At 44.8% G+C, this 25,510-nt stretch overlaps 1 protein-coding gene across 10 annotated transcripts in view; it reads left to right on the top strand.

The window, feature by feature from the left end:
* The window catches only part of ZMYND8 (zinc finger, MYND-type containing 8), a 117,383-nt gene that overhangs the window by 29,932 nt on the left and 61,941 nt on the right, over positions 1-25,510 (top strand). For 6 of the 10 annotated variants that reach the window (XM_014536371.1, XM_014536378.1, XM_014536372.1 and 3 more), the window contains 6 exons: positions 4,033-4,181; positions 14,211-14,429; positions 17,396-17,509; positions 20,458-20,550; positions 21,658-21,745; positions 24,802-24,857. In XM_014536371.1, coding sequence (XP_014391857.1) covers positions 4,033-4,181; positions 14,211-14,429; positions 17,396-17,509; positions 20,458-20,550; positions 21,658-21,745; positions 24,802-24,857 — 719 coding nt within the window. The remainder of the gene's footprint in view (positions 1-4,032; positions 4,182-14,210; positions 14,430-17,395; positions 17,510-20,457; positions 20,551-21,657; positions 21,746-24,801; positions 24,858-25,510) is intronic. The other 4 variants (XM_014536379.1, XM_014536374.1, XM_014536377.1 and 1 more) reach the window with 1 other exon arrangement.

The raw sequence follows: 25,510 nt of genomic DNA, 5'->3' as shown, positions 1-25,510 counted from the left end.
GGAGGGGGGGGGGGCAAAGACACAGAGACACAGAGACACACCGATATGTTGTTCACTTATTTATGCATTCGTTGGTTGATTCTTCTATGTACCCTGACCGGGGATTGAACCTGCAGCCTTGGTGTATCAGACGATGTTCTATCCAACTGAGCTACCTGGCCAGGGGCTACCCTGTACTTTTTTTTGTTTTGTTTTGTTAATCCTCACCTGAGGATACTTTTTCCATTGCTTTTTCAGAGAGAGTGGGAGGGAGGGAGGGGGAGAGAGAGAAAGAAAGAAACATGGTTGTGAGAGAGCCATATTTACTGGTAGCTTCCCTCAGGGAGCCCCGACCAGGAGTTGAACCCAGGCCCTTCTGGCTGATGCTCTAACCACTGGGAACACTGGCCAGGACCTAGCCTTGTACTTTTTAATCTTTACTGCTGATGACACCTTGGAGAAGGTGAAGTAGGCATGGCCCTTCCTCCCAGGAAATTGCATTCAGATATAGAACTGTGTGTGACACATGGATCATGGGTCCCTGGAGCACATGCATGGGCTCCAGGTAAGAAGTTCTGGTCTGACTGCTTTCACTCCTCTCCTCCCATTTTGCAGGTGTGGCCTGGGGCCCTGAGAAGTAGAGACTGGCCTGGGGTTATCTCCTGTTTAGCTGTCTTTATTTTCTCACCATGCCTCCTCGCATGACTTCTATTTCCTTAGTCCTGAACCAGCCGCACAGGCAGCCAGCTGTGGGTGGTAAGGAGAGGCTTATCAGAATTTTCTAGGCTTGAGAACTCAGAGTCCATCCCCCAAACACACACTCAAGAGCATCTCAAACCAGCATGCATCTGAATCCTCCAGAGGGCTTGTGAAACCACAGATGGTCGGGCCCTGTCCTAGAGTTTCTGATTCTGTAGCTCTGGTGTGGGGTCTGAGAATGTGCGTTTCTAGTAAATGCTCAAGTACAAACCACTGCTGCTAGCCTGGGACTTCGTCCTGGGAACCATCGTTCCTGGGATCTCAGTTGCAGGTGGGGAACTGCCCAAGGAGGAGTCTCGTTAACTCTGGAGGGAGTCATTGCTCTTTCTGGCTCTTTCTGGCTTCAAAGGTTGGCTACGTTGGGCGGGGCTGCCCCATGTTCCAGCTCAGCGGTAGCACTCCTGGGAGTGTTTGGCACTATTGTGGGGGCACTTTTTGTTGTCAGTTTGGGAGTCCTGATGTCTTTGAGTGGGAGGGTGCCGAGGTGGTTCTTGGGATGAGAAAGTGCTGTCCCTTCCAAAATTCAGTAGTGCGTGTTCCACTGAGAAACATCAAAAGACACTAATTTCTCCCCAACATGCCCTGGTTTTTCTCATTGGCGTGTCTTTCCTCATGTAATTTCTTCCTTTAAAATTTACCCACAAACGGAGCAACACATACAAAATCAACACCTTTGTCCACTTGCTTTTGGTTTTTGCCTGGCCAGCATGCCATTTCTTCTGGAACACATCTCCTGTGAGTTCCCAAAACACCTTTCTTAAAAACCCACAGTCTGACACCTGAGCAAAGATACTGGGTTTATCAGGTCTACGCAGAAGAAATTCCAAACACCTACCTTCCTTTGATCAGCCCCAACTCTGTCCATATGGTGATGTTTTTTATTCTGAGTCAGGCCTCTGTCATCCGCTCATTACTGGTTTTGGTTTGCACCTGCTGCCTTTTTTTAAAATATATCTTTATTGGTTTCACAGAGGAAGGGAGGAGAGAGAGATAGAAACATCAATGATGAGAGTGAATCATTGACTGGCTGCCTCATGCACGTCTCCTATCAAACCTGGGACCCTTCAGTCAGCAGGCCGACACTCTATCCACTGAGCCAAACCAGCTAGGGCTGTTTTTTTTGGTTTTTTTTTAGATGTGAAATTGAACCTCCTAAATATTTCATTATTTTATTTTGATAGAGTTGTCCAGGCACATGGTAAGTACCGTACACAAGGGTTACAGAATGCAAAACAGTCCTGTTTCCACACCCAAGCAGGTTCTTCTCGCCCGAGGCAGCCACCGGTCCCCATTTAGAACTCTATTGTACTTTCATGTTCATCCAGGAATATTCTAGGCTTATGCCAACGGAGATACATATATTACTTTGGGGTGGGGGCATGTGTGTGGGTCTGATAATGGCGCTAGACAGGTGTGGCTTTTAAAAACCTGATGCAGAAGCTTGGAGATCATCAAGCACCAGTCCACGCGGGGGTGCCTCATTCCTCCCCGTGCTGCAGAACAGCCCGCCGTGTGGCTGGAGAGGATTATGAGGCCAGTCCGCTATTCGTGGGCCTGAAGTCGGTTCCAGTCTTAGAGACAGCTCACAGTGCCGTGGTGGAGCCTCTTGTGTGGGCCTTGTTCCTCTGTGCCTGTGTGATAGACTGTTTCTAGGAGGGGACTGTTGGGTCAAAGACTGTGTGAGAAAGTGAGAGTGTTGATGGGTTGATGGTGGCATGGGGGGGGGGGTCCCTGTGGGCAGGGGAAGCTTCTCCGGGGAATGTGCCAATCCCAGGCTGCACCTCTCGAGTGAGTTTCCTCACTAACTGGCTCTGTGTGCCTCTGGGCCAACCCTTGGGGCTCTCCAGGCCTCCATTTTGATGTCGGTGGGATGAACCCCTGAACCCCGGGGTCTGTTCTCCCTCAAGGTTAGCATTTAATTTCCTCTCAGGGCTGTGTCTCAGCGAGAGACCCTGGACATTGGATCAGGATTTCCCCGAAGCCTGTCTGGTGAGACTGGAGAGTTCCAAAGCAGGGACTGGATTTTGTCACGGCAGTTCACTGTCTCGCTTTGCGAGCCTGCCGCAAGCTGCTCCGCCTTTCCGACCAAAAATCCATTGGGAGGCCTTGCATGTGGCCCTTTTGGACCCTGTTAATCTGCCCCCGGGGACTCCTGTCCAGACACGGAGGCTGGTGACACAGGGTGCAGCCTGCGTGCTGGGATGCGCCTGGGGGTTACAATTGGAGGAGGAACGTCCTCGGGCTGTCTTTGGGGATAACCATTTTTCTGGACCCCCCCATCCCGTCCCATCCCATCACCTGTACTCTTCGCATAGCTCTTTCCTCTTCTGCTGCCTGTAGCTTTCATTTCTCAGCACGTGAGGTGCGCCAGGCCGCGCCATTGTATCATCCCTAAGCTAACAAGTCACCTGTCGGGCATGGAACGGATTCACAGTCTTGCAGGTGAAGATTGGATGGTGGAGGAAGTATATCTGTTTAAATGAGATTCTGGGAGAATTAAAATGGAAAAGAATGGATTGACAAAGGTGAGGTTAGCATTGCACGGATGAGACTCAGTGAGAAGGTAATTTGTGCTGGCCTCTTTGGAGGGGAGTTGCAGACATAATCCCCAACGGTGGCTGAGCCATGAGGACTTTCTGGTGGGTGGGTTATATATATATATTTTGCACAGTTACACATGGTTTGCCTGATAAACATGAATAAACGTTGTCTTCCATAAAGAAGTATGTTTGCCTTTGCTTTCTTAAAATGTGTGGCCTTCCTGGTCTATCTTTCATGGTTTCCTGCTCTTGCCATCAGGAACGGATGTGGAGAAAAATATTTCTTTGGGCTAAAGGACGATACCGGTGCCTGTGTGACGACTCGTGCGTGGTAGCTGGGCCATCGCCTCGTCATCAGAGATCAGTAGGGAAGGGGGGATTGTGGCAAAACGGAGGACACGTTTTCATGTAAAAATGGCTAGCTGGTATTCAGATCTGTATCTGTTGCCAGAAGGCCATGGAAGGAAGGTCCTGATCTGTTTCTTTTTAAGAGAAGCCAAAAATCTAGGTGATTTTGTAAAGTCTCCCAGTTTTTATATTCTGGTTGTGAGTTAAATTTGTTACAAAAATGTTATGCAGGCCACAGAAAGACCATCTGACCTCTGAGATGGGTAACAGAAAGCGGGGTGAGGGGTGTATTCTAAGGAGGAGGAACACCGAAACGAAATGGGTTGTGTCCTCCCTGCCCCCTCCCCGAGGAGGCCGAGGCCTCCCTGACTGCTGTAAAACGTGTGGTCCTGTGTGTCTCTTTCAGATCCTGGCTCCGCCGACAGAACAGCCCCGAAAAGAAAGTTCCCCAGCCCTCCGCATTCTTCCAATGGCCACTCGCCACAGGACACATCCACAAGCCCCATTAAAAAGAAAAAGAAACCCGGCTTACTGAACAGTAACAATAAGGAGCAGGTAAAGGGCCACCGCGAACGGTGTCCGCACGGTGGGACAAAGGCTGGAGTGAGAAGACGGCAGCTCTGGGCGGGGGGCGGCGTTAAGAGCCGGTGTTCTTGGCATTTAGCAACCTGCCTGACGCTGGCTGTCGTTGACGTAGAGCAGAACAGGGCAGCTCAGAAAGGGCCTGTGTTGAAATTTGTGGCGGGTTTTCAGATCTGTTTTGGGGACAGGGCAGTCATCCAGATGAGACAGAGAAATTGTGCTTTAGGGCTTGGGGCTTTTTCTTGGGTTTCTGTTTCGTCCTTTAGGAAGGTTCCCCCATGTGGCTGGAGAGTATTTTCCTCCTGGGCCACGCCAGCAGGATGGCTCTCACCTCCGCCTGGAGGTGTTTGTGTGGCTGAGACATGCTCCCTTCTGGTCTCAGTTTTCTCATCTGTAAAATAATGGGCTTAGGTCTGTGGTGAGAGGCAGCTGCCCTCCCCACCCATTGCTCACGGTAGACCGGTAATTCCTCACCATTCCTTCTCACTGTGCAGAGACCTGGACTGCAGACCCCACCCTCCCTGGGCAGCCAGGGCCAGTCAACTAAACATGAACATCTGTTCACCATCTTGGATCATACTAAGGGAACCTAGCTTTAACATTACCTGATGCAGGCTAGATATATTTTCGATTAAAAAAAAAAAAGAGAGAGAGAGATGCTTTAGTGGACCAGGAGGCCAAATCTCCTGACACTGGAGGAGGCAGGGTGACCCATGGTACCACTTAAGTAAGGATGTATTCATGCATTTCCTGCGTTAGGGAGCGCCGGAGTGGGCTCTGGGGATTTGAGGTTGAAGGAAACAAGATTATTGCTTTCACGGGAAGAGACCTAGCAGCGGCTAAATGCCCAGAACTGTGAGAGGGTACGTTTCTGCACACGAATCTATTTTCATTCTCAAATTATAGAGCGAAATGCCAGCTCTGCTTTTTGCTCCGTGGCTGTGGGCAAGTTAACCTCTTTGTGCCTCGTTTTCCCATCTACTGAAATGGGGATAATGACGCTGCTACCATTGATTTCCTAAGGTTGTTAAGATGAATTGAGCCAAGTGACATAAATAATTAATAATAATAATAAAAATTAAGCCAGGCCCTACACTCAATAGAATAAACACACAAACTACAACAGCAGCTCTAGAGATGGCCCAGGCCTGTGCTGTTCGGTATGACAGTCACAAGCCACGAGGGGATGAGAAAGTGGCTTTACTGCTGATGACACCTTGGAGAAGGTGCTGCAGGAAAGCCCCTCCACCCCAATGTAACCGAGGAACTGAGTTTCTAGTTTAAATGTCAGTGGCTCTCTGGCTTGCAGCTACCGTGTTGGACTGCACAGGGCTAATTGTATTAGGAGGTGAAACTGGAGGGTCTGAAATAAATTCTGGGGGATCGCAGTGTGAAAGACATATATAATAGTGTTGGTAATAATAAAAGCAGTGCTTACACTGTGCTATCACATGACATTATAGCTTCAGATCCTCCCCGCCCCCCATTTTCCGGTGTCTATGTTAATGTCTATAATAGCCCTTTGAGTAAGGGCTCTCATCATCTCCATTTCACAGATGAAAACACAGAGGCTTAGAGAGGTTAAGGTGCCTCCTCGGCGAGAGTAAGAAGCTGCCTTTGAGCTTAGGTCTCCTGTCACCCAGGAGCTACCATCGCTGTTGAGATGAAAGAATAAGAAAGAAGCGTGAAGGCCACAGATAATCCCCAAACCTTAACTTAGCCAGCTATTAAGTTCCTGGGCAACATTTTCTCACCAGCTGCCCCATAAGTCACAAAGCAGATATTGTCCCCTCCTTGTGCCTCCTCCCTGTGTGTCCACGTACACACACACACACACACACACACTTGAGTCCCTACCTGTCCTTTAAGAATTGGCTCCCATCTCTCTTTCTGGAAGCTGGCCAACTTGGACAGCTTATGCTTAGTCTCTCCCTTCTCCATCCCTCTGTTAATACCATCTCTATAACACTTAAACCTCCTAACCACATTAATGTGTTTGCCAATCTGTGCCCCCCTCTGGACCATTGTCCTCAGAAAAGTATCCTACGGTTGCTGTCTCATCTCCCCGGAGCTTGACCCGGGGTGGGAGCTTATGAATATAGAACGCGCTCAGGATGTGGAAAATAGCAAAGCATGGGTGACTATCCATGGGGCGCGATTATGCTCCTGAGTAATCCGTCACCCTCAGTCCTGGTAGAAGAGCTTGCAGGACCGAGACACTGGAGGGAAAGTGTCGCAAACCTAGAGACTGGGCTCTTTCTAGCCCCCTGCACCTGGGGACTGGCTGTGTGACCTGGGCGGTTGTTTCCTATCTCTGAGCCTCAGTTACATTGTCAAATAAGGATTGGGACTAGGGACACCATAAGGTTGCTTGTAGGTTTGTTTTTCGGTTGCAAAACTCCCTGGGGCTGAGCAGCCAGGAGCTGGCAAAGGAGAATAGCCTTGCTCAGTGGTCGGCAAACTGTGGCTCGGCAAACCGCGGCTCGCGAGCCAGATGCGGCTCTTTGGCCCCTTGAGTGTGGCTCTTCCACAAAATACCGGCTCTTCCACAAAATACTGACTTCTGTGCATGGGCCACGAAGTTTCAAGCACACTGTACGTGCGCGCCCGCACGTGGTATTTTGTGGAAGAGCCACACTCAAGGGGCCAAAGAGCCGCATCTGGCTCGCGAGCCGCGGTTTGCCAACCATGGGCCTAGCTGTAAAGAGAAGAAATGGCTGACGTCGACTCTGTAATTCAGTGTAGCATAGAACGTTTGCAGGGTAAGGGCAACCCCTCTCATGCAGAATCTGCTTTCCTAAGAGGAACTAATTCTTCTGGACACGTTCCTCTCCCATTCCCTTCCCTGGCCTCTTTCTTTCTTTTAGGATTATGGAATTAAAACCAAATCGTAGGTCGCAAATGCTGTGTTTAACCAACATAATATAATTCCTGTTAGTCACCCAACATTTGAAGATTATGAGATTTTAGATAACAACTTATATTTCTGAGTTCCTAGAGAACTCGGAGAATTCTAACAACAGTTGGAGCTGAGCACATCCTCCTTCTTTATTATTTTAAAAAATATTTTTATGGAATTAAAACCAAATCGTAGGTCGCAAATGCTGTGTTTAACCAACATAATATAATTCCTGTTAGTCACCCAACATTTGAAGATTATGAGATTTTAGATAACAACTTATATTTCTGAGTTCCTAGAGAACTCGGAGAATTCTAACAACAGTTGGAGCTGAGCACATCCTGCTCCTTTATTATTTTAAAAAATATTTTTATGTTTTTACTGATTTTAGAGAGGAGGGGAGAGGGAGAGATAGAAACATCAAGGATGAGAGAAGATCATTAATCAGCTGCCTCCTGCCTGCCCTCTACTGGGGATCGAGACCTGGTCATGTGCCCTGACCAGGAATCAAACTGTGATTTCCTGGTTCATAGGTCAACATTCAACCTCTGAGCCACACCGGCTGGGCGATCCTGCCCCTTAGACACAGGGCCTGTGTGCTTCGGTTTTCCCCACTCCCCACCCCTCCCTTTAGTGTCACCCTGCCTGCTTCGCTCATTCCTTCTGCCTTTGGCTCTCTTAGGTGTTTGGGTTCTTTTTATTTTTGGTACATTTCAAGGTTCTCTACCTCCTTCCTTTTTTTCCCTTCACTCTAATTTCTATTTTTGTGTTAATCCTCACCCGAGGATATTTTCCCGTTGATTTTTAGAGAGAGTGGAAGGGAGGGGAGAGACAGAGAGAGAGAAACATCGATGTGAGACAAACACATTGATTGGCTTCCTGCATGTGCCCTGACCAGGGCCTGGGATCGAACCCATGACCCTTCAGTCCGTGGACTGACACTCTATCCACTGAGCCAAACCTGCTAGGGCTTCACTCTAATTTCTCTGTTGTATTCTAGTGTTCTAAAAAGAAAGCCATTCTGGCCTTATAAAAACACCCCCCCCCCCCCGCATATTTTTCCATTTTTGGTAGCAACTTTTTATTAGCGGGTGGAGATACAGGTTGAGTTTTTAAGTTGGAAGCCCATTTCACCCATTTTTTATATATTGGGGATTCAATACTTTTAGGGGGAATTTTAAGAAGAGCTTTAAAAACATACTTTATTTTTTGGGGGAAAAAGTATTCTAATGCTTATAATTAATTTTTAATGCCTCTTGGTCCAGTGGTTTCACCCCTAAAAACATGTAGGTGTTTTTTCTTGGGACTGCTGGAGGGGACGTCCCAAAGCCTGGAAGGGTGCTCCTGGCATTTCGTGGAGCAGGTCCGGTTGCCAAGCACCCTGCAGTAGAAATACCTTTTCCCCAAATGACATGAGGCCTAGATTGCAAAATACCATCTTCCCTTTAATTCTTGGGTCATTTGAGTTTGAAGAGCCCTTTTGGAAGACCCTCCCTCCCTCCTTCCCTCCCTCCCTCCTCCTTCCCTCATCAAAGGATTTAGAAATAATTGCTAACAGACTTGTACAAAAAGGCCTTAGGTGTATATTTGATCAGATATGGCAGAGAAATCCCCTCCTCACGTACAGGGTGTATACATGTCATAAATGGGTGGCTAGGACTTATTTTGTTGGGTCCATGCATTGTCTTAAAAACGAGAAAGGTTCACAGAAGTCCTTTGCTGGGCAGGGGCAGTGTATTAGCAGTTGTACCAGGTCAGGTGGCACCGTGGTACGTGCCTGCCTCGCTGCCTCAGCCTTGGAGCTGAGGGGAAGTGCTCCCCTAGGGTGGGCATGAGCTATGCCCTCCTGCTGCCTGCCCGAGTCCAGGCTGAATGCCAGGGCCATTCCTTACACTCCAAGACCAGGTCGTCCATCTTACTGCAAGACCCATGCTTTTATCCAATGCGGGAGAACAAAAGCTGGAGAGAGGACTGTTTTATTTATTTATTTTTTATTTTTTATTTGTTACCTACGTGGCCCCTGTAGGAATTTGAATTCCCCCCCCCCCCCCCCCCACATGTACCCTATGCTTACACAATAGCCAGAGTATCCATTCTCTGGCTTAGGCAGACCAGGGGTTGCAAACTATACTTATTACAACTGTAGTCGCAAACTATAGTTATTAACAATATTCTGAGCCTGTTTTTGTAAATAAAGTTTTATTGGCCTACAGCCACATTCATTCATTTACATATTGTGAAAAGTTTGCGGCTCCTGGTGTAGACTCAGGCATTGCAGGAATGAATGAACAAGCCTGTCTATTTTCTTGTTGAGCCCACCTGTGGGAGAAGCAGGGAAATCGGAACATTTGCTTACAGAGCCTGCAATCATCCTGTCATAACACAGGTCGCAACCTGTTTGCCTTCCCAGCAGGCTGGTAACACACCTTACACTTGTGGGGGTGAACCTGAAATGATTTGCTTTTCCTGTTTTAAATGTTCCATATTGGTTATCAGATGATTTTGATGGAGCAGGAAACATTTACAAGCAGCAGATAAGGCAGGTATCTGATTGACAAGATTACCAGGGAGCTAGGTCTCAGCAGCAGCGTCCCTGGTTCAGGAAAGGATGGGATCTCCTGAGAGATTGGAGCAGCCTGATGCCCAACTCCTGGCGACCCTCCCAGGAACACCCGCGCCCCACCCCGGTGTGGGGCAGGGCAAGGACTTGGGGAAACCTACTGTCTGAAGTGGCAAACCTTTGGCTTCTGTGCTATAGAAAGGACTTGGGTTGCCCAGTTAGGGAGATCAGCGGCCATATTCTAATTTTCCCGTTAGCTTACTGAAAGGAAGTCAGGCACTGAACTATGGCTTTCTGCTGTCTTGCAGAAGCCACAAGAGCATTCTGGAAGACCCTACTCAGGTTAGAGATAGTTCTGCTTGCTTGATATAACAGGTTATCTTTCTTTTTGTTTGCTAATCCTTACCAGAGGATATTTTTCCATTGATTTTTAGAGAGAGTGGAAGGGAGGGGGAGAGACACAGAGAGAGAAACATTGATGGGAGAGAGACACATCGATTGGTTGCCTCGTGCACTTGGCCCTTGACCGGAATTGAACCTGGGAACCTTGGTCCGAGGGCCGATGTTCTATCCACTGTGCCAAACCGACTAAGTCGGCCACAGTTTATCTTTCAATAGAACTTTTCTTCTCCTCTTCTAAGCACCCAAAGAAACCCAAACAGACCTGCTACATTAGTGTCTCTCAACTGAAGGCAGTTTGGTTCCCCAAGGGACATTTAGCAGCGTCTGGAGACATTTTGGGTCGACACAATTTTGTGTATGGGTGGGGGGGGATGCTATTGGATCTAGCCAGTGAGCTACATATAGCTACTACATAGTGAGCAGGAAAGCCCCTCCACCCCAAGAATTTTCTGGCCCCAATATCACTGGTGCGGAAGTTGAGAGCCTTTGCTCTAGATAAGGTTACCTTTTCGTGCCCCCATCTGGTATATTTCTCGTGTCTTCCTAAATGCCCAGATTTTTTCCCCTCCAGCTTTATGCATTAAGCAGAAATTATTTTCGAACTACAGAGAATATTCTCTCAGGGTTCACTCAATCAGAATCTCTTCTGCATCCATCATCCTCTTATAGGGGGCACAGGGACAAGAGAAAGTTCAGATAAGTTTTTTTTGAAATTTTATTTTCATTTACAGTTTACATTCGATATAATTTTGTGCTAGTTTCAGGTGTACAGCGTAGTGGTTAGAAGAAGCATACACTTTAGAGAGTGATCCCCGATATTTCAAGTATCCACCTGGCACCATACATTAGCAATACAATATAGTGACTATATTTATTTCCTATGCTGTACTTTATATCCCTGTGACTACTTTTTAAAAAAAATATGTTTTTATTGATTTTAGAGAGAAAGGAAGGGAGAAAGAGAGAGAGAGAGAGAGACATCTATCAGTTCCCTCCTGCATTCACCCTGACCCTGACTGGGGATCAAACCCACCATCTGGGCATGTGTCCTGACTGGGAATCAAACCTGTGACCTTTTGGTGCACAGGACGATGCTCAACCAACTGAGCCACACCAGCCAGGGCCCTGTGACTGTTCTGTAACTACCAATTTGTACTTCTGAATCCCTTCACCTTTTCCACCCAGTTCCCCCAGAGAAGTCTTTTTAACCTGGTTTTCTCACCAAGTAAGACTAGTAGTGTCTACCCTGAGTACCCCTCTGGGTGGTTGTGAGGATAAAGTGAAGATGGTGTGTGTGACAGTATGCTGAAGACCATAACGTGGGAAGAATATCGGAGCAGTGTTACTCTCTGGAAACCAAGTAAATGGTCTGTCTTAACTGTTGAAGTGACACAGGGACATAACTGGGCTCAAGAGCCATATTCCCTGGAGCCAGGTTTTAGAGGACTGGCTTATCTGTGTCTCTGGGCTTGGAGCCATTTTCTTAAACGAGTAAGCCTACTTTCTTGGCTGCAAACGCCTGTTCGAGTTTTATTGGGCTTTGATGCACTCGGCAAATGGATCCCTTTAGTCAGGTAACAATTTTGGTCCTAACTTGGGGCTTTTTTGCCTGTGAGTTTGGTGATGCTGGCTTGGAGCTTGCCACCAGGCCCCTGCCTAGCAGCTGCCCAAGACCTATTGTCTTGGAAATGGAGGCTAGATGGCTGTCTGTAACCGGGCGCCCCCTGCCTATGGCACTTTTGTTTGCAGCATGAGAAATGAGGAATTGAAAAGGCCTAGATTGAGAATTTGCTCTGCTTTTGGAAATTGGAGATGTCTTATGCCCCAGGCCCATGAAAGTGGATCAACACTACCTATCACACCATCATGAAACTATAGACAGAAAAACACCTTGGTTGACTGACATCAGAACCTGATACAAGATCAACCAATCAGTACAGCCCAGGACCCCAACTCCCTTAAATCACCATGATTTTTATTTTCTGGTCAATGGATTTTATTTTCCTTTTTGAATGAACAGTAGCCATATTAGATTTATTAAACCAGTAATGGAAACACGTTACTGGTTTGTCAATAGACAGACAAAAAGTTCAGACACTGACTCAAATACATATGGAAATTTAGGGAGCCAATTTAATCAGAGAATAACAAGATAGATTTTCTATCTTGTTGGACCTTTAACTTTTTCTTATTTCTCTAAATTTTTTATTCTTTTTAAAAATATTTAATAACCATAATTAATTTTTCCTGTATATAATATGTCCCCGTGTGGGCCATCGGGGAGCCAGGTTTTAGAGCCCTAGCTTACCTCTGTCCCTAGGTTTGGTGCCATTACCTTGAAGTAATAATCCTCTACTTCCCTTGTTGCATGCTCCCCCGCCCCTCAGTGCAATCACTCTTGAAAGTCTTAGTTGTTTTCTTAATAGAAACGAGAGTAGGAGCTTTAGAAGGATTGGATAATGAGGATCTGCCAGGCATCTGTGAGGCTCTTTATCAAGGAAGAGCAGGCATTTGAGAGCATTAAAACCTCATAATAAAAACCAGGAACAAGACCGAGGTGCCTGCAATCTTGGCCACTTTTCCCCATTATCCTGGGGGTTCTAGCCAGAAAGTCCGGCCAGCCTGGCTCAGTGGTTGAGTGTAGATCTGTGAATCAGGTGGTCACGGTTTGATTCCCGGTCAGGGCACATGCCCAGGTTGTGGGCTTGATCCCAGGTGTGGGTTGTGCAGGAGGTGGCCGATCAGTGATTATCTCTAATCATTGATGGTTTTCTCTCTCCCTCTCTGAAATCAATAAAAATATTTTTAAAAAATAAGGAAAAAAGAAAAGTAATGTGACGATATGAGGCATGAACGGACAAAACTGACATTACTCAGATAAGTTTTTTGTTGTTGTTAATCCTCACTGATGATATTTTCCCATTGATTCTTAGAGAGAGAGGAAGGGAGGGAAGGGGAAGAAGGGAGGGGGAGGGAGAGAGAAACATTGATGTGAAAGAGACACATTAATTGGTTGCATCCCACACACTGGATCAAACCTGCAACTCGGGGACATGCCCTTGACTGGAAATTGAACCCATGACCTTTTGGTGTGGGGGTCAACATTCTAACCATGAAAAACACTGGCCAGTGCCTCAGACATAAGATTTTGTTTTTTTACTTCAAAATAAGATATGTGCAGTGCGCATAGGAATTTGTTCATAGTTTTTTTTTAAACTATAGTCCGGCCCTCCAACGGTCTGAGGGACAGTGAACTGGCCCCCTGTTTAAAAAGTTTGAGGACCCCTGGTTTGGAGTGTGGCTTTGCTGGATTCTATATTATATCATTAGGGAACTATTGCTCTTGGTATTTCAGGATGATATGGGGTCTGGCTCCTGTGAATTGGCTGCCCATCTCATCTTTCTGCCATTGTTGGTCCTAAGTAGTTGATGTAACTCCTGGTCAATGGGGACCTACCATGTTTAAGAATCACGGCTTCAGGAAGCCTCTTGTTGGCTCATAGTATTATTATATGCATTCAGGGTAGACGTACTAGTAAAAAATGGGTGATCCTTTGGTGACTCAAATCCAATGGATCTATTCTCCAAAAGCCTGATGTTGAAAGAATCCCAGGGCAAACTGACATTATTTTGTTGGCTTTGCACATTTAGACTTCCATATATTGGGCTCTTAACTATATCAGCAATATTAGTAATGGTGGCACTGTGTTATATGCATGCATTGTATCATCCCATTTAATCCCGACCACAATACCATGAAGTTAAGTATTATCGTACCCATTTTACAGATGAGAAAATTGAAGCTGAGAGGTTAAGAGACCTGTCCAGGGTCATGTAGCTGGTAGAGCTAAAATTTGAACTCGGGTATGCCTGGGTTGTAGCCATTTTGCTATCCTGCTATAGGGCTGCCAATTAATTCTTAGACATTAGTTTTTTAATCTATGTCCTCTTAAAATAGAAGCAAGAAAAACATCCTAATATGTAAACCATGTATTGAGTAGTGTAATCCAGGGTGGCTTTTTAATTAATGTATGAAATGCTGTAATTGTCTTTTGTTGTTTCTTGATGTGTTTGTTAAAATTCCTTTTGAGAATGCACATTTGTTTTGAAACCAAACCTGTCTTTCTTGCCTACATTTCAGTCAGAACTAAGACATGGTCCGTTTTACTATATGAAGCAGCCACTCACCACAGACCCTGTTGATGTTGTACCGCAGGATGGACGGAATGATTTCTACTGCTGGGTTTGTCACCGGGAAGGCCAAGTCCTTTGCTGTGAGCTCTGTCCCCGGGTTTATCACGCTAAGTGTCTGAGACTGACATCGGAACCAGAGGGGGACTGGTTTTGTCCTGAATGTGAGGTCAGTTTCTGATGAATGAATGCATTCTCTGCCTGGTTTCTTCTCCTTTCTCTTTCTCCCTTATATTTTTAACTCTTCAAATCATCAAGATGCAGGGAAAAGAGAAATTTCTTGCCTTCCACCTGCTCTATCCTGGTCATCCATCTCCTTTTTGGACCAACATTGGCAGTTGGTCCAAGTGGCCTCTTGGAAAGACATTCTTTTTGATTCCTCATGGGTCTTTGGATCGCTTTGAGATCCGCAACCTTCTCTTTTGTAATGAACATTCCAGAAGTTAACTTATGCATCTTTACCTATTTTGAAAAGATCTCATGCTATTTTTCCCTTTCTTGGATGTTGTCTCCTGCTTCATCATTGAATCATCGGCAGTAGCCACGCTAGGAAGACCAATTTAGGTTGTATATTCTGTGTGGTTGCCATCTGATGCTTCCGTTCTGGCAACATCTGCTTCTTCTGTGCTCCTTCGGTGCTAGGGAATCAGCAGTAAAGAAAAAGAGGCAAGAATCACATTCTTTTCAGGAGGAAAGGGCAGAAACCAGGCTACATAAAGTTACGTACAGTGTGTTAGAGGAAGAGTGTTCTGGAGAGAATGAATTGACGATGAGGAATAGGGAGTGAGGAGGGCGCAGGGTGTTCCCATTTTAAGTGAAGAGACCCAGGAAGCCTTACTAAGATTTGAGAAAGACGTGAAGAGGAGGAGAGAAGACCCTCCAGGCAGAGGGGCAGCAAGTTCAGGACCCCAGGCAGAAGGAAGCGCACTGGCACAGTGAAGGGAATGTTGTATTTCATCTGTAGCAAAGTCTAAACACTCCTTCAAACAGTTGGGGTGGTTTCCGCTGTTCTGAAGTGCCTTCTGTTCTTGGTGACTTCCAACTAGGATGCTCTTCAAAATGCTGAAAATAATGTCGTCTATAGAATCATTTCCTGTGGAATGTCACGTGATCCAAAGGATCTGTTGGCATTAGATCTCAAACGAGGGAGGCTTTCTATGTGTGAAATGGAAAGTTCACCCAGATGTTATTTGTGGGGAAAAAAAAGCAAGCTATGTATAGGACAGTGTCTGTGGTGCCACTTTGTGTAGGAAAAGGAGAAATATAAGAAATTAGACTTTCATCCAATAGGATGGTGACATTTTAATGGTGTTCTGCCCCTGAAATTGCAAAGGATGGCCTCTGGTTCTCTTTGGGTTACTCTAGATCAGCGGTTGCCATCCGGTGGTCCGCGGACCGCTGGTGGTCCGTGAGGTCCGAAAGGTTGGCGACCGCTGCTCTAGATGGAGAGATGTGCAGGGCACGTTTTCCTCAGCTACACCCTCTTGGTCAGAGCCTCACCTCATTCTTCTGCATTTAGTGTGGGAACTGGAGCCTTCACCTATTTCCTTTTGTCTTGACCAACCCTCCCTTCCTTCATTTTGCAAAAATGATAGTGGCTCGGAGAGGATGTTTTTGCTGCAAACAATAGATCTTGATGAAAGGTGACAGAGAAACAAGAGGGTTTTATTAGCATGTGTAGGAAAAACCCAGGGCAGGGCCAGGCCAGCGTTTGTTCAGAGCCAGACTCTTTCCATTCCGTCGTTAGGGCCGTGTGTCCCTGCATGGCCCTACGATGGCTGCTGGGGATTCGATGACAGTGGCTAACAAAAATCCCCTAAAAGGAGTGTCCCTCTTCACGTCCCTTTTTATCAAGCAGCCTTGCTCTTCAGTTCATTGGTCAGGATTGGATCACCAGTCCTTATGCAAAAAAGGCTTGAAAAATGCACATCTGGCACTTTCCGTATATCGTGGGAACCGGGCACTGCCAGCCAGGAGGGAAGGGAAGAGGTTGGGGGGAGGGGGCAGAGGAGGCGAATGGCAGTTGAGCACGCAACCCAAGTGTTCGCCAGGGATCGGTTACCTGGAAACGAACGGGAATTCAAACAAACAGGAGTGCTGTGTCTAAGATTTCAAGCCCCAGTTTCCTTGCGGGGTGACTTGGTAGGGCAGTCAGCTGAGAAGATGAGCTCTTTCAGGCTCTGGTAGCCAAGCGATTAGAGACTTGCGTCATGGACTGTGTTCGGCTTCAGAGCCTCTTTGTGTTGCCCTTTTCCTCGACAACCAGACACATCTGCAAGTTCCTTTTGGAGCATCCAGAGACAGGAAGAATGGAAATGAAATCCAAATTAATTGGAGAAAACTTTCTCAGCTCTCTCGACACAGATAGTTCAGGAGCGTTCCCTGCCATCATCAGCCTTGCTGTTTTTGTTGTCTTTGCCGCCCAAGGATGCTGAAGCTCTGAGATGTAGCACCACCAGATTTACATAGCAGAATCCAGTTTCAGGCATTTCTCCGGGTCTCTTCTTGGATGGGAGTTTCCCTCACAAAGTGGCATTTATTGCCCATGGAGCTAAACAGCTAGGCTATGCTTCTTGTGCAGCTTGCCAGAGTGTCCTAAGCGAGTTCCCATCAGTGGTGATAGAGAACTAAGTCATATTTATTATTCGCCACTATCCCTTGGATTCATGCTTTCTCTCAGTGATGTCACTGGGTGAATGCCTTGTCAATTTCCTGACAGATAGCCCTGAACCTTAAGAACATCAAGATAAGTGGTTGATTCATTATATGAAGAGATTACCCTGAAAGCATCAGTGGCCTTTTCTCTTATCCCATTCTTGGAATTCAAGATTGTAATGATGGCGATTTTCAGGTCCCTGCCTTAGCTGCAAGCATCTTTCTCAGATTCTGTCATCTTCATGAGCACAGAGCACTTCTAATAAGGTAGTCAGTGGATTTGTGTGCTTCTGACCTTTATCCATTGATCCAGTAAACTCCAAGTAGATTGGAGTCCTTGTCAAGTGAAACAACTATCGTTTCACTTGGAAATTATTTCCTTCTGTGTGTGAGCTAACTGGAAAGTTAGGAGGAAAAGGAAATCAGTCTGTGGATAGTAACTTTTTCCCTAACTGGCCCTCTGTGTGGTTTGACTTGTAGAAGATTACAGTAGCAGAATGCATCGAGACCCAGAGCAAAGCTATGACAATGCTCACCATCGAACAGTTGTCCTACCTGCTCAAGTTTGCCATTCAGAAAATGAAACAGCCAGGGGTAAGAAGAAAGTTCCTCGTGGTATAAGTGTAAATGGAAGTAGTGACTTTTGTTCTATTAACCTCTTTTTAAAAAAATCTATCTTTTAAAAAAAAATAATATATTTTTATTGATTTCAGAGAGGAAGGGAGAGGGTGAGAGAGAAACATCAATGAGAGAGAATCATTGACTGGCTGCCTCCTGCATGTCCCCCACTGGGGGTTGAGCCTGCAGCCCAGGCATGTGCCCTGACCGGGAATTGAATCAATCGAACCGTGACCTCCTGGTTCATAGGTCGGTGCCCAACCGCTGAGCCATGCCAGTTGGGCTGTTCTGTTAAACTCTTATTCCATAATAGCTTTAGCTATGTGTGCTCTTTAGGCCTTCTTACGTGCCCGAATTCAAACATCTGAAAATGAAATGTAAGTTATGACAGCATTCAGTTCTCTATAATGAGCACTCTGTGTCTGTCCTCAAGGACTTTAGTTGGGAAATGACATATAGTGGAGAAACTTGATGGGGATTTAAAATTCTGATTGGTTATGTAGTGTAAACGCCCTCATACCCCATCGAGTAAGGGGAATTTGACTCCTTCCCACGTGAGTTGGTAAACTTCCATTGCGATGAGAGACCTGAGTACAACCCAGTTGATTTATAATCAAGGTCTGATGATGAAACCTTCAAGTAAAATTCAACCAATGCGGTTTCCCATAAAGGGTGAGAATTTGATTAGTTCCTTCAATGTTGAAATAGGATTTGATGTACGGACCCTTCCCCTTAAGGAAAATTTTATTTATTGACTTGAGAGAGACAGAGAGATATCAATTTGTTTTCCCACTTATTGACGCATTAATTGGTTGGTCCTGACTGGGGATCGAACTTGCAACCTTGGCGTATTGGGATGGCGCTCTAAGCAACTGAGCAACCCGGCCAGGGCGAAGGAATCTGTGTGGAAGCAGGGCTGCCACAGTCGGCTGGCAAATTGCGCACTTCACCTGGTTTCCCTCCTGAGTGCCAGTCTGATCATAGCCAAGGAGGTTTTAGATTTCTTGTGACAGTTTTCAGGAAGATGGCAGTGCCATTATAATCAACATATTACGAAATTTTTTCCTACAGAAACTTGAGGATGGAGTTCTCTTTTTCTCATTTGCACCAGTAGCGAACCTTTGTGACTCTTTGGAGTTTGCTTTCTAAGTCCAATGAATCTATAGAAATGTAGAATATTTAGTAACCACTGTGGTTTAATTTCTTTTAAAAAAGTACGCTTTAGCTTTGAGTTTTCACATAGTGAAATTTTTTTTTTTTTTACTATATTTTATTGATTTTTTACAGAGAGGAAGGGAGAGAGTTAGAGAGTTAGAAACATTGATGAGAGAGAAACATCGATCAGCTGCCTCCTGCACAACCCCTCCTGGGGATGTGCCTGCAACCAAGGTACATGCCCTTGACTGGAATCGAACCTGGGACCCTTCAGTCCGAAGGCCGATGCTCTATCCACTGAGCCAAACCGGTTAGGTGACATAGTGAAATTTGATATTATGATGAAAAAGATTGAGAGTGTGCCAATTAAGTATTGCTAAATTGTAATCTATTTTTCTCTTTATTAAAATGTTCATCAATGGAAGCAAAAGTGAATAGCCTCAGTTTGGTTAAAAAGACAGATTTTTTAAAACTATGGAGTTTTCTATTTTTAGTGACAAGGAATTACTTCCTGTTTTTCATAGGCTGGATTAATTATATCTGCTGAGGACTGTTTCAAGAAGAATAATTATGTAGACTTGTCAACACTGTAGAATGATAAACCACAAAGAAAAATGGGATAGGGTGTTAATTTCTCACATAAATTGTTTGATATAAAGTCAATCAGTTCAGAAAGTTGCTGATTTTTGTGGCAGCATCTTTTAAAAAATATTTTTATTGATTTCAGAGAGGAAGGGAGAGAGAGAGAAACACCAATGATGAGAGAGAATCATTGATCTGCTGCCTCCTGCACGCCCCCTACTGGGGGTCGAGCCTGCAACCCGGGCATGTGCCCTTGACCGGACTCGAACCTAGGACCCTCAGTCCGCAGGCTGACGCTCTACCAACTGAGCCAAACTGGTTAGGGCTGTGGTAGGTAGCATCTTTTAAACTTACAATGGTCACTCATTCATTCTGGATAAAAGGGCTCAGCTGACTGCAAATGGTAATTCACTCAGATCCCTTGCTTGGGTATATTTTGGTATTTATAACTAAATCTTTAAAAAAAATTTTTTTTATTGATAACTAAATACCACCCATCAACAAATCAGGCTTATTTTTTAGCCGATTGACATAGGGCTTAAGACAATGGATCAAAATGAGAAACGTACATAGTTCCTGTGTTGAGGGTAACTGGGCTTTTTAAAGGAGAAGCAAAACCTTGCTGTTTAATTTTTTTTCCCACGTGCAAAATATCTGCTGGCACTTTGGGAACTTTATTTGGAGTGTCATTTTTCGTCCTCAGTCAGTTTTGATTATGGGTATTTGCAGTGTATACATAAACTTCGTTCAAAGTTCAGGTGTAAAGGAACTGATAGTTGTTCTTGTCAATCTTAATACAGGGTGGGGCAAAAGTAGGTTTACAGCTGTGAGTACGTGAAACACAGACTTCATTCTCGTATTACTGTTTATTGTTATTTTCCGTGGGAACAACTGCGAACCTGCTTTTGCCCCACCCTGTATAAGAAGAACAGGACCTGTTATTTGCATATATCCTGAAAAGGGAGCAAATAAAACCAGAACACAGCTGGGTCCATGATTATTGATAAAAAGGCGGAATTAGAAGGGGAACCGATTTGGAGCGCTCCTCAGGATCATTCTTTGTGAAAACTTTAAAGCCTGTTGTCTGAAAAGTTGTTTCCAGTTTAAAGTGCTTTGCTGGCCTTAATGCTTGGTCTTCCCCAGCAATAATGGTTTGTGTCTGTGTGTGCACGTCTTTTCCCTTATAGACAGATGCATTCCAGAAGCCTGTTCCGTTGGAACAGCATCCCGACTACGCAGAATACATCTTCCACCCCATGGACCTTTGTACATTGGAAAAGGTTGGCCTCCATCAAAGAACCTCACCATTGTGTACCCCACGGTTGTCGAGATGACTGAGGATCCGCCCTCATTTTTCGTGCCCCATCTCAACATGGTTTCTCTACGTTTCCTCTGTGAATTTTTATTGGGATGGAAGAACTTTTATTCCCTAACTTCTTCTGTAACATTTTTGCAGGGATTGCAATGGAGTGTTGCAGTCCACGGATAAGCTCCAAATATTACTTCTGCTTGTGATTCTTCACCTGAAAAAGTCATAGCTTCTAAGAATTAGCGATTTGATGGATTTGAACCTTACCTCTTCTCTTCCTCTCGGAGGTGCTAATGAGAGCAGCAGGAGGGCAGAAGAGAAAATTAAGTGTCTGGGAAACGTTCACATTAGCAGTGCATTTATGGCTTCATAGAACTTGACTTCTTTTACTGATAAGGGTGTTTCTTCAATGCCTGGAGGTATTTTTAAAATTCATGCTAAATCTCCATGCTGAAAAGGACACTTGTAAACCGTTAGATTGTGCACAACATCCTGTGTTGATTTTCAAATTGTTGACACCAAAATCTGGGTCAAGAAAGCATGAATGAGGGGAAAGCATATGTGCACTGATAATCCCTAAACAGTTAATCCAACCTGCTTTTGGAAAATTGCACACATCCTCATGGTATTCCAAAAAGCAGGCATTCAAAAAAGGCAGGGTTGGAATTTTAGTTTCATAAATTAATAGCTTTGGAACTCTGCATACGTTCCTTAACATCCCCATACCTTGGCCCACCTGCCTGTAAAATGGGGATGATAATGACTGCTTCATCGAGTTCTCAATCATGAGGCTTATGGGAGACTATTACAAATAATAACAAATACATAAGTATATGTTATGTCCTGTTCCATTGGAATAAGCTACTATAAAATGAGAAAATTCAGGTTAGTGTGATAAATTCAGTGGATGCGCTTTTATGGAGTTATAGATCTCCACTACAATAGCATCTTGGGAAATGGGTAAAAGCATTAATTAATTTGGCAAATGACTGCTAAGAAAATTATGTGGGGACGCAGGTGCTACTGGCTGCGGCTTGTGTAGACTCGGTGGTGATTATGCTCTGGCTTGTCTCTGCAGAACGCTAAGAAGAAAATGTATGGCTGCACAGAAGCCTTCCTGGCTGATGCCAAGTGGATTTTGCACAACTGCATCATTTATAATGGGGGTGAGTGCGTAGATGATGCCTGTGAAAGAGAGTATGCTGTGTGTGTTGCCCCTTCTTCCACTCTTCATAAAAATCAGGCTCTTTCTCGCATCAGGGCTAATGTCTTCGAATACTTGTGTAGGGATTGCTAATATTTGTGAATAGGGGGCCGGTGACTGTGTATTTGAAGTATGAGTTGACATCCAAACTGGCTGTGTGATGCTGCTGCCTGTCCTTTTTAAAAACTTCATTGCAATGGAGGAATAATTACATAAGATAAAAGGTACAGATTTTACGTGTATATTCTATGGATTTGACATGTGTAACCACAACCCCAAATAAGATGTAGAATTTTTTCATCATCCTATTATATTCCCTCTTTGCCCTTTCCAGTAAATCCGGCCTACTGTTCTGTTCTCTGTCACTGTAGGTTAGTTTTGCATGTTGTAGAATTTCATGTAAATGGAGTCATAGAGATTGCATTGCGCTCTTTGGTGTCTGGCTACTTGAATGCAGCATAAGATTTTTGGGATTCATCCATGTTGTGTGTGTCAGTGGTTCATTTTTTTTTATTGCTGTGTTTGTTTGTTTTATCAACATAGAATTTATTCATTCACCTTGTTGTTGATGGGTATTTGTGTTATTTTCAGCTTTTGGTTGTTAGGAACAAAGTTGCTGTGAGCATTCTTGTCCACGTCTTTGTGTGGACATATGTTTTCATTTCTCTTGGGTAAAAACCTAGAAGGAGTATTGCTAGATCACGGAATAGGTTTGTATTTGAGTTTATAAGTGTTTTTGCCAAACTGTTTTTACAAAGTGGTGTGTCATTTTGCACTCCTTCTAACAGTGTATATGAGCCTAAGTTGCTTCATATTCTTGTCAACACTTGGTATTGTTAGTCAGTCTTTTTAATTTTAGCCATTCTTGAAGGTATGAAATAATATGTCATATTGGTTTTAATTTGTCTTCCTGTAAGGACTCATGGTATTGAGGTTTTTTTTGTGTGTCCTTATAAGTCATTTGTATATCTTTTGGTAAACTACCTTTTAAAATCTTTTGCTCCTTTGAAAAATTGGATTTTTGTGTTTTATTATTGAGTTGTAGGAGAGCTTTATATTCTGAATGAAGTTTTGTCAGTTGTGTTGTCGTAGATTTAGAGGATCGAGCCTTCTCGACAGAAAAATCTCCTCTTGGCATCTATGGCCTCAACTTCTCTCCCACAATCCTCTCTGTTTACCTCTGGCCAGCAGATCTTTCAGTGTCCTGTCCGATCCTGTTTCTCTCGCCCCCAGGTCTTGTTCCCTGCTGGAACAGGCTTTACCTCTTTTTCCTGTTGGCTTTTTCTTATTCTCTTGTCTCAGTTTCTCAGTTCTCTGAAGAGCTTTCCCTGGTGAACTAGACCATATCATATGTTATTGTTAAGGGCTGCCACAGTACCTGCCCTTCCTGTGGCAGCATTTCTTACCCTTTCTGGATGGTACTGTTTTTATTTGTTTGAGTTGCTTACCAGGATGTAAGCTCTTTAAGGGCAAGCACCACGTCTTGTTCCCTGCATACCCTTGGGCAGTGATGGCGAACCTTTTGAGCTCGGCGTGTCAGCATTTTGAAAAACCCTAACTTAACTCTGGTGCCGTGTCCCATATAGAAATTTTTTGATATTTGCAACCATAGTAAAACAAAGACTTATATTTTTGATATTTATTTTATATATTTAAATGCCATTTAACAAAGAAAAATCAACCAAAAAAATGAGTTCGTGTGTCACCTCTGACACGCGTGTCATAGGTTCGCCATCACTGCCCTTGGGTCTAGCGTAGACTTTTAGGTAACGTTTAAGAAAAGACGCATGAATGGTAGATGTTTACTTACAGCACATGTTTTGCTCAGTAGCAGGTTGGGGTGTAGGGAGGGAAGAGAGTCCCTGGGCATTGAGAATTTAGATAAAGATTATAAACTCAAACGTATAAACAAGTGAATGAGGACTGGTGAGCAAAACACATCGGCACAGTCAGGGTAGGCACTGACTGTGGGGAGAGCAGGATACTGTGGGGTTGCCTACCTCCTGGTGGGGTTCCTGCCTGGTCTGGCGGGGCTGCCACTGACACTCCATGGTTGCTGGACAGAGTTATCAGATCCCCTGAGGTTTGAAGGCAAGCCAGAAATCTAGGTGCTTATGTGTGTGTGAAATCTTTTTGCCAGCAAACATACAATTTCTGAAAATAGAGTAGCATTTGAAGAAAACATGGATTTCTAACCATCTTGTCCTCTGGTTTAGTGCAAAGGTAAGGGATTTAGAATCCTGGGGCCAGATCTTTAACTCACTAGCTAAGTGGGCTGGTGATGACTCCTGAGCCTTGGCTAGCTCAGTAATGAAATGGGAATATTCCTACCTGCTCCCTATATTATGGCTTCTTGAGGGGTTAACAACAAAATGTATTTTCAGGCACTGGGTACATCAGAGCTACGTAATTCAGTGTCTTTTTCCCCCCGTACTCTTCTTGGGTTGGAGTCTGGGACAGTGGGTAGAGGAGGACTCCTTTCCACTAACTTAAGCCTTTAAAATGTAAAAAAGCATCTTTACTTTTTAAAAATATTTTTTATTGATTTCAGAGAGGAAGGGAGAGGGAGAGAGAGATAGAAACATCAGTGATGAGAGAGAATCATTGATTAGCTGCCTCCTGCATGCCCCACACTGGGGATCGAGCCCACAACCCAGGCACATGCCCTGATCGGGAATTGAACCGTGTCCTCCTGGTTCATAGGTCGATACTCAACCACTGAGCCACGCTGGCCGGACTGTAAAAGCATCTTTAAATATGAATCCATGACTTGTAGGGAAACGCCACAAATTGCTCAGTTTCAGAAAAGCTGACATCAAGGCACAAAGACTGGCTGACAGTCATGGGAGACTACACACAATGTGACGGGTATTAGAAGCCAGAACCTCCTGGTTTTTAGCCTTTAAAAGTTTCATCGTGGGGGAAAGCAAGTTAAAAGGTTGTTAGTGGAAATAAAATCCCAGGGCTGGGCATCAACATGTTTCCATTTGAATTAATCCAATTTTCTTATTCCCTTAGGAAATCACAAATTGACGCAAATAGCGAAAATAGTCATCAAAATCTGTGAGCATGAGGTATGTGTTTCCCACTGTCGTGTTTTAAACGTGTCCAGAGTGGGGATAGGGTGGCTGAAGTTTGCATGTGCAGGATCTCCCAGTGGGTAGCCAGAGTGGCTTTAGAATTTGTTTAGGCCCAGACGGCTCCCTCTCTCTTTAAGGAAAAGTAAAAGCAACTAGGAGGGCCCCCCCATATGTTGTAGAGCACCCGCACCTTAGCCATGATCTAAAGGAGATGGTTCATAATTTCTTCACCCACAGTCTGGCATTGAGTCAGGTCCTTTTCAGTCTTCCTGCAGAAGATGTTGGCATTATTTGGGGGGAAGGTGCTGACTCTTTCTCACAGAGCAGCCCCGGTGTCCTGGAGAGTCCGTTCCTTTCGCAAATACCAGTAGGCTGGATGGTGTGGATGACCAGCCTCCTGGCTGTGCGCCCTGAGGTGGTGGGACAGGCTGGTGGCAGAAATGGTTTCTTTATTAGACCCCCATCGTAAGCGTGAAGAACTTCGATGTAATGGCCTCCACCCTGTCTGTGTACATCCGTTTATTCATTCATTTGGAAAAAGTCTGGATACTGTAGGATATGTTCATGCCTACATGTTCACATGGAAAGAGTTTTATAGTCTACGTTTTTCACGTAGTTTGAATGTTTTCCCAGGTGATTAAACACAC

This window comes from Myotis brandtii, unplaced genomic scaffold (assembly GCF_000412655.1).
Source record: "Myotis brandtii unplaced genomic scaffold, ASM41265v1 scaffold161, whole genome shotgun sequence".
In the NCBI taxonomy this organism is placed as follows: Eukaryota; Metazoa; Chordata; class Mammalia; order Chiroptera; family Vespertilionidae; genus Myotis; species Myotis brandtii.
The sequence above is the reverse complement of the archived record's forward strand: the minus strand, read 5'-3'. Positions and strand labels throughout refer to the sequence as shown.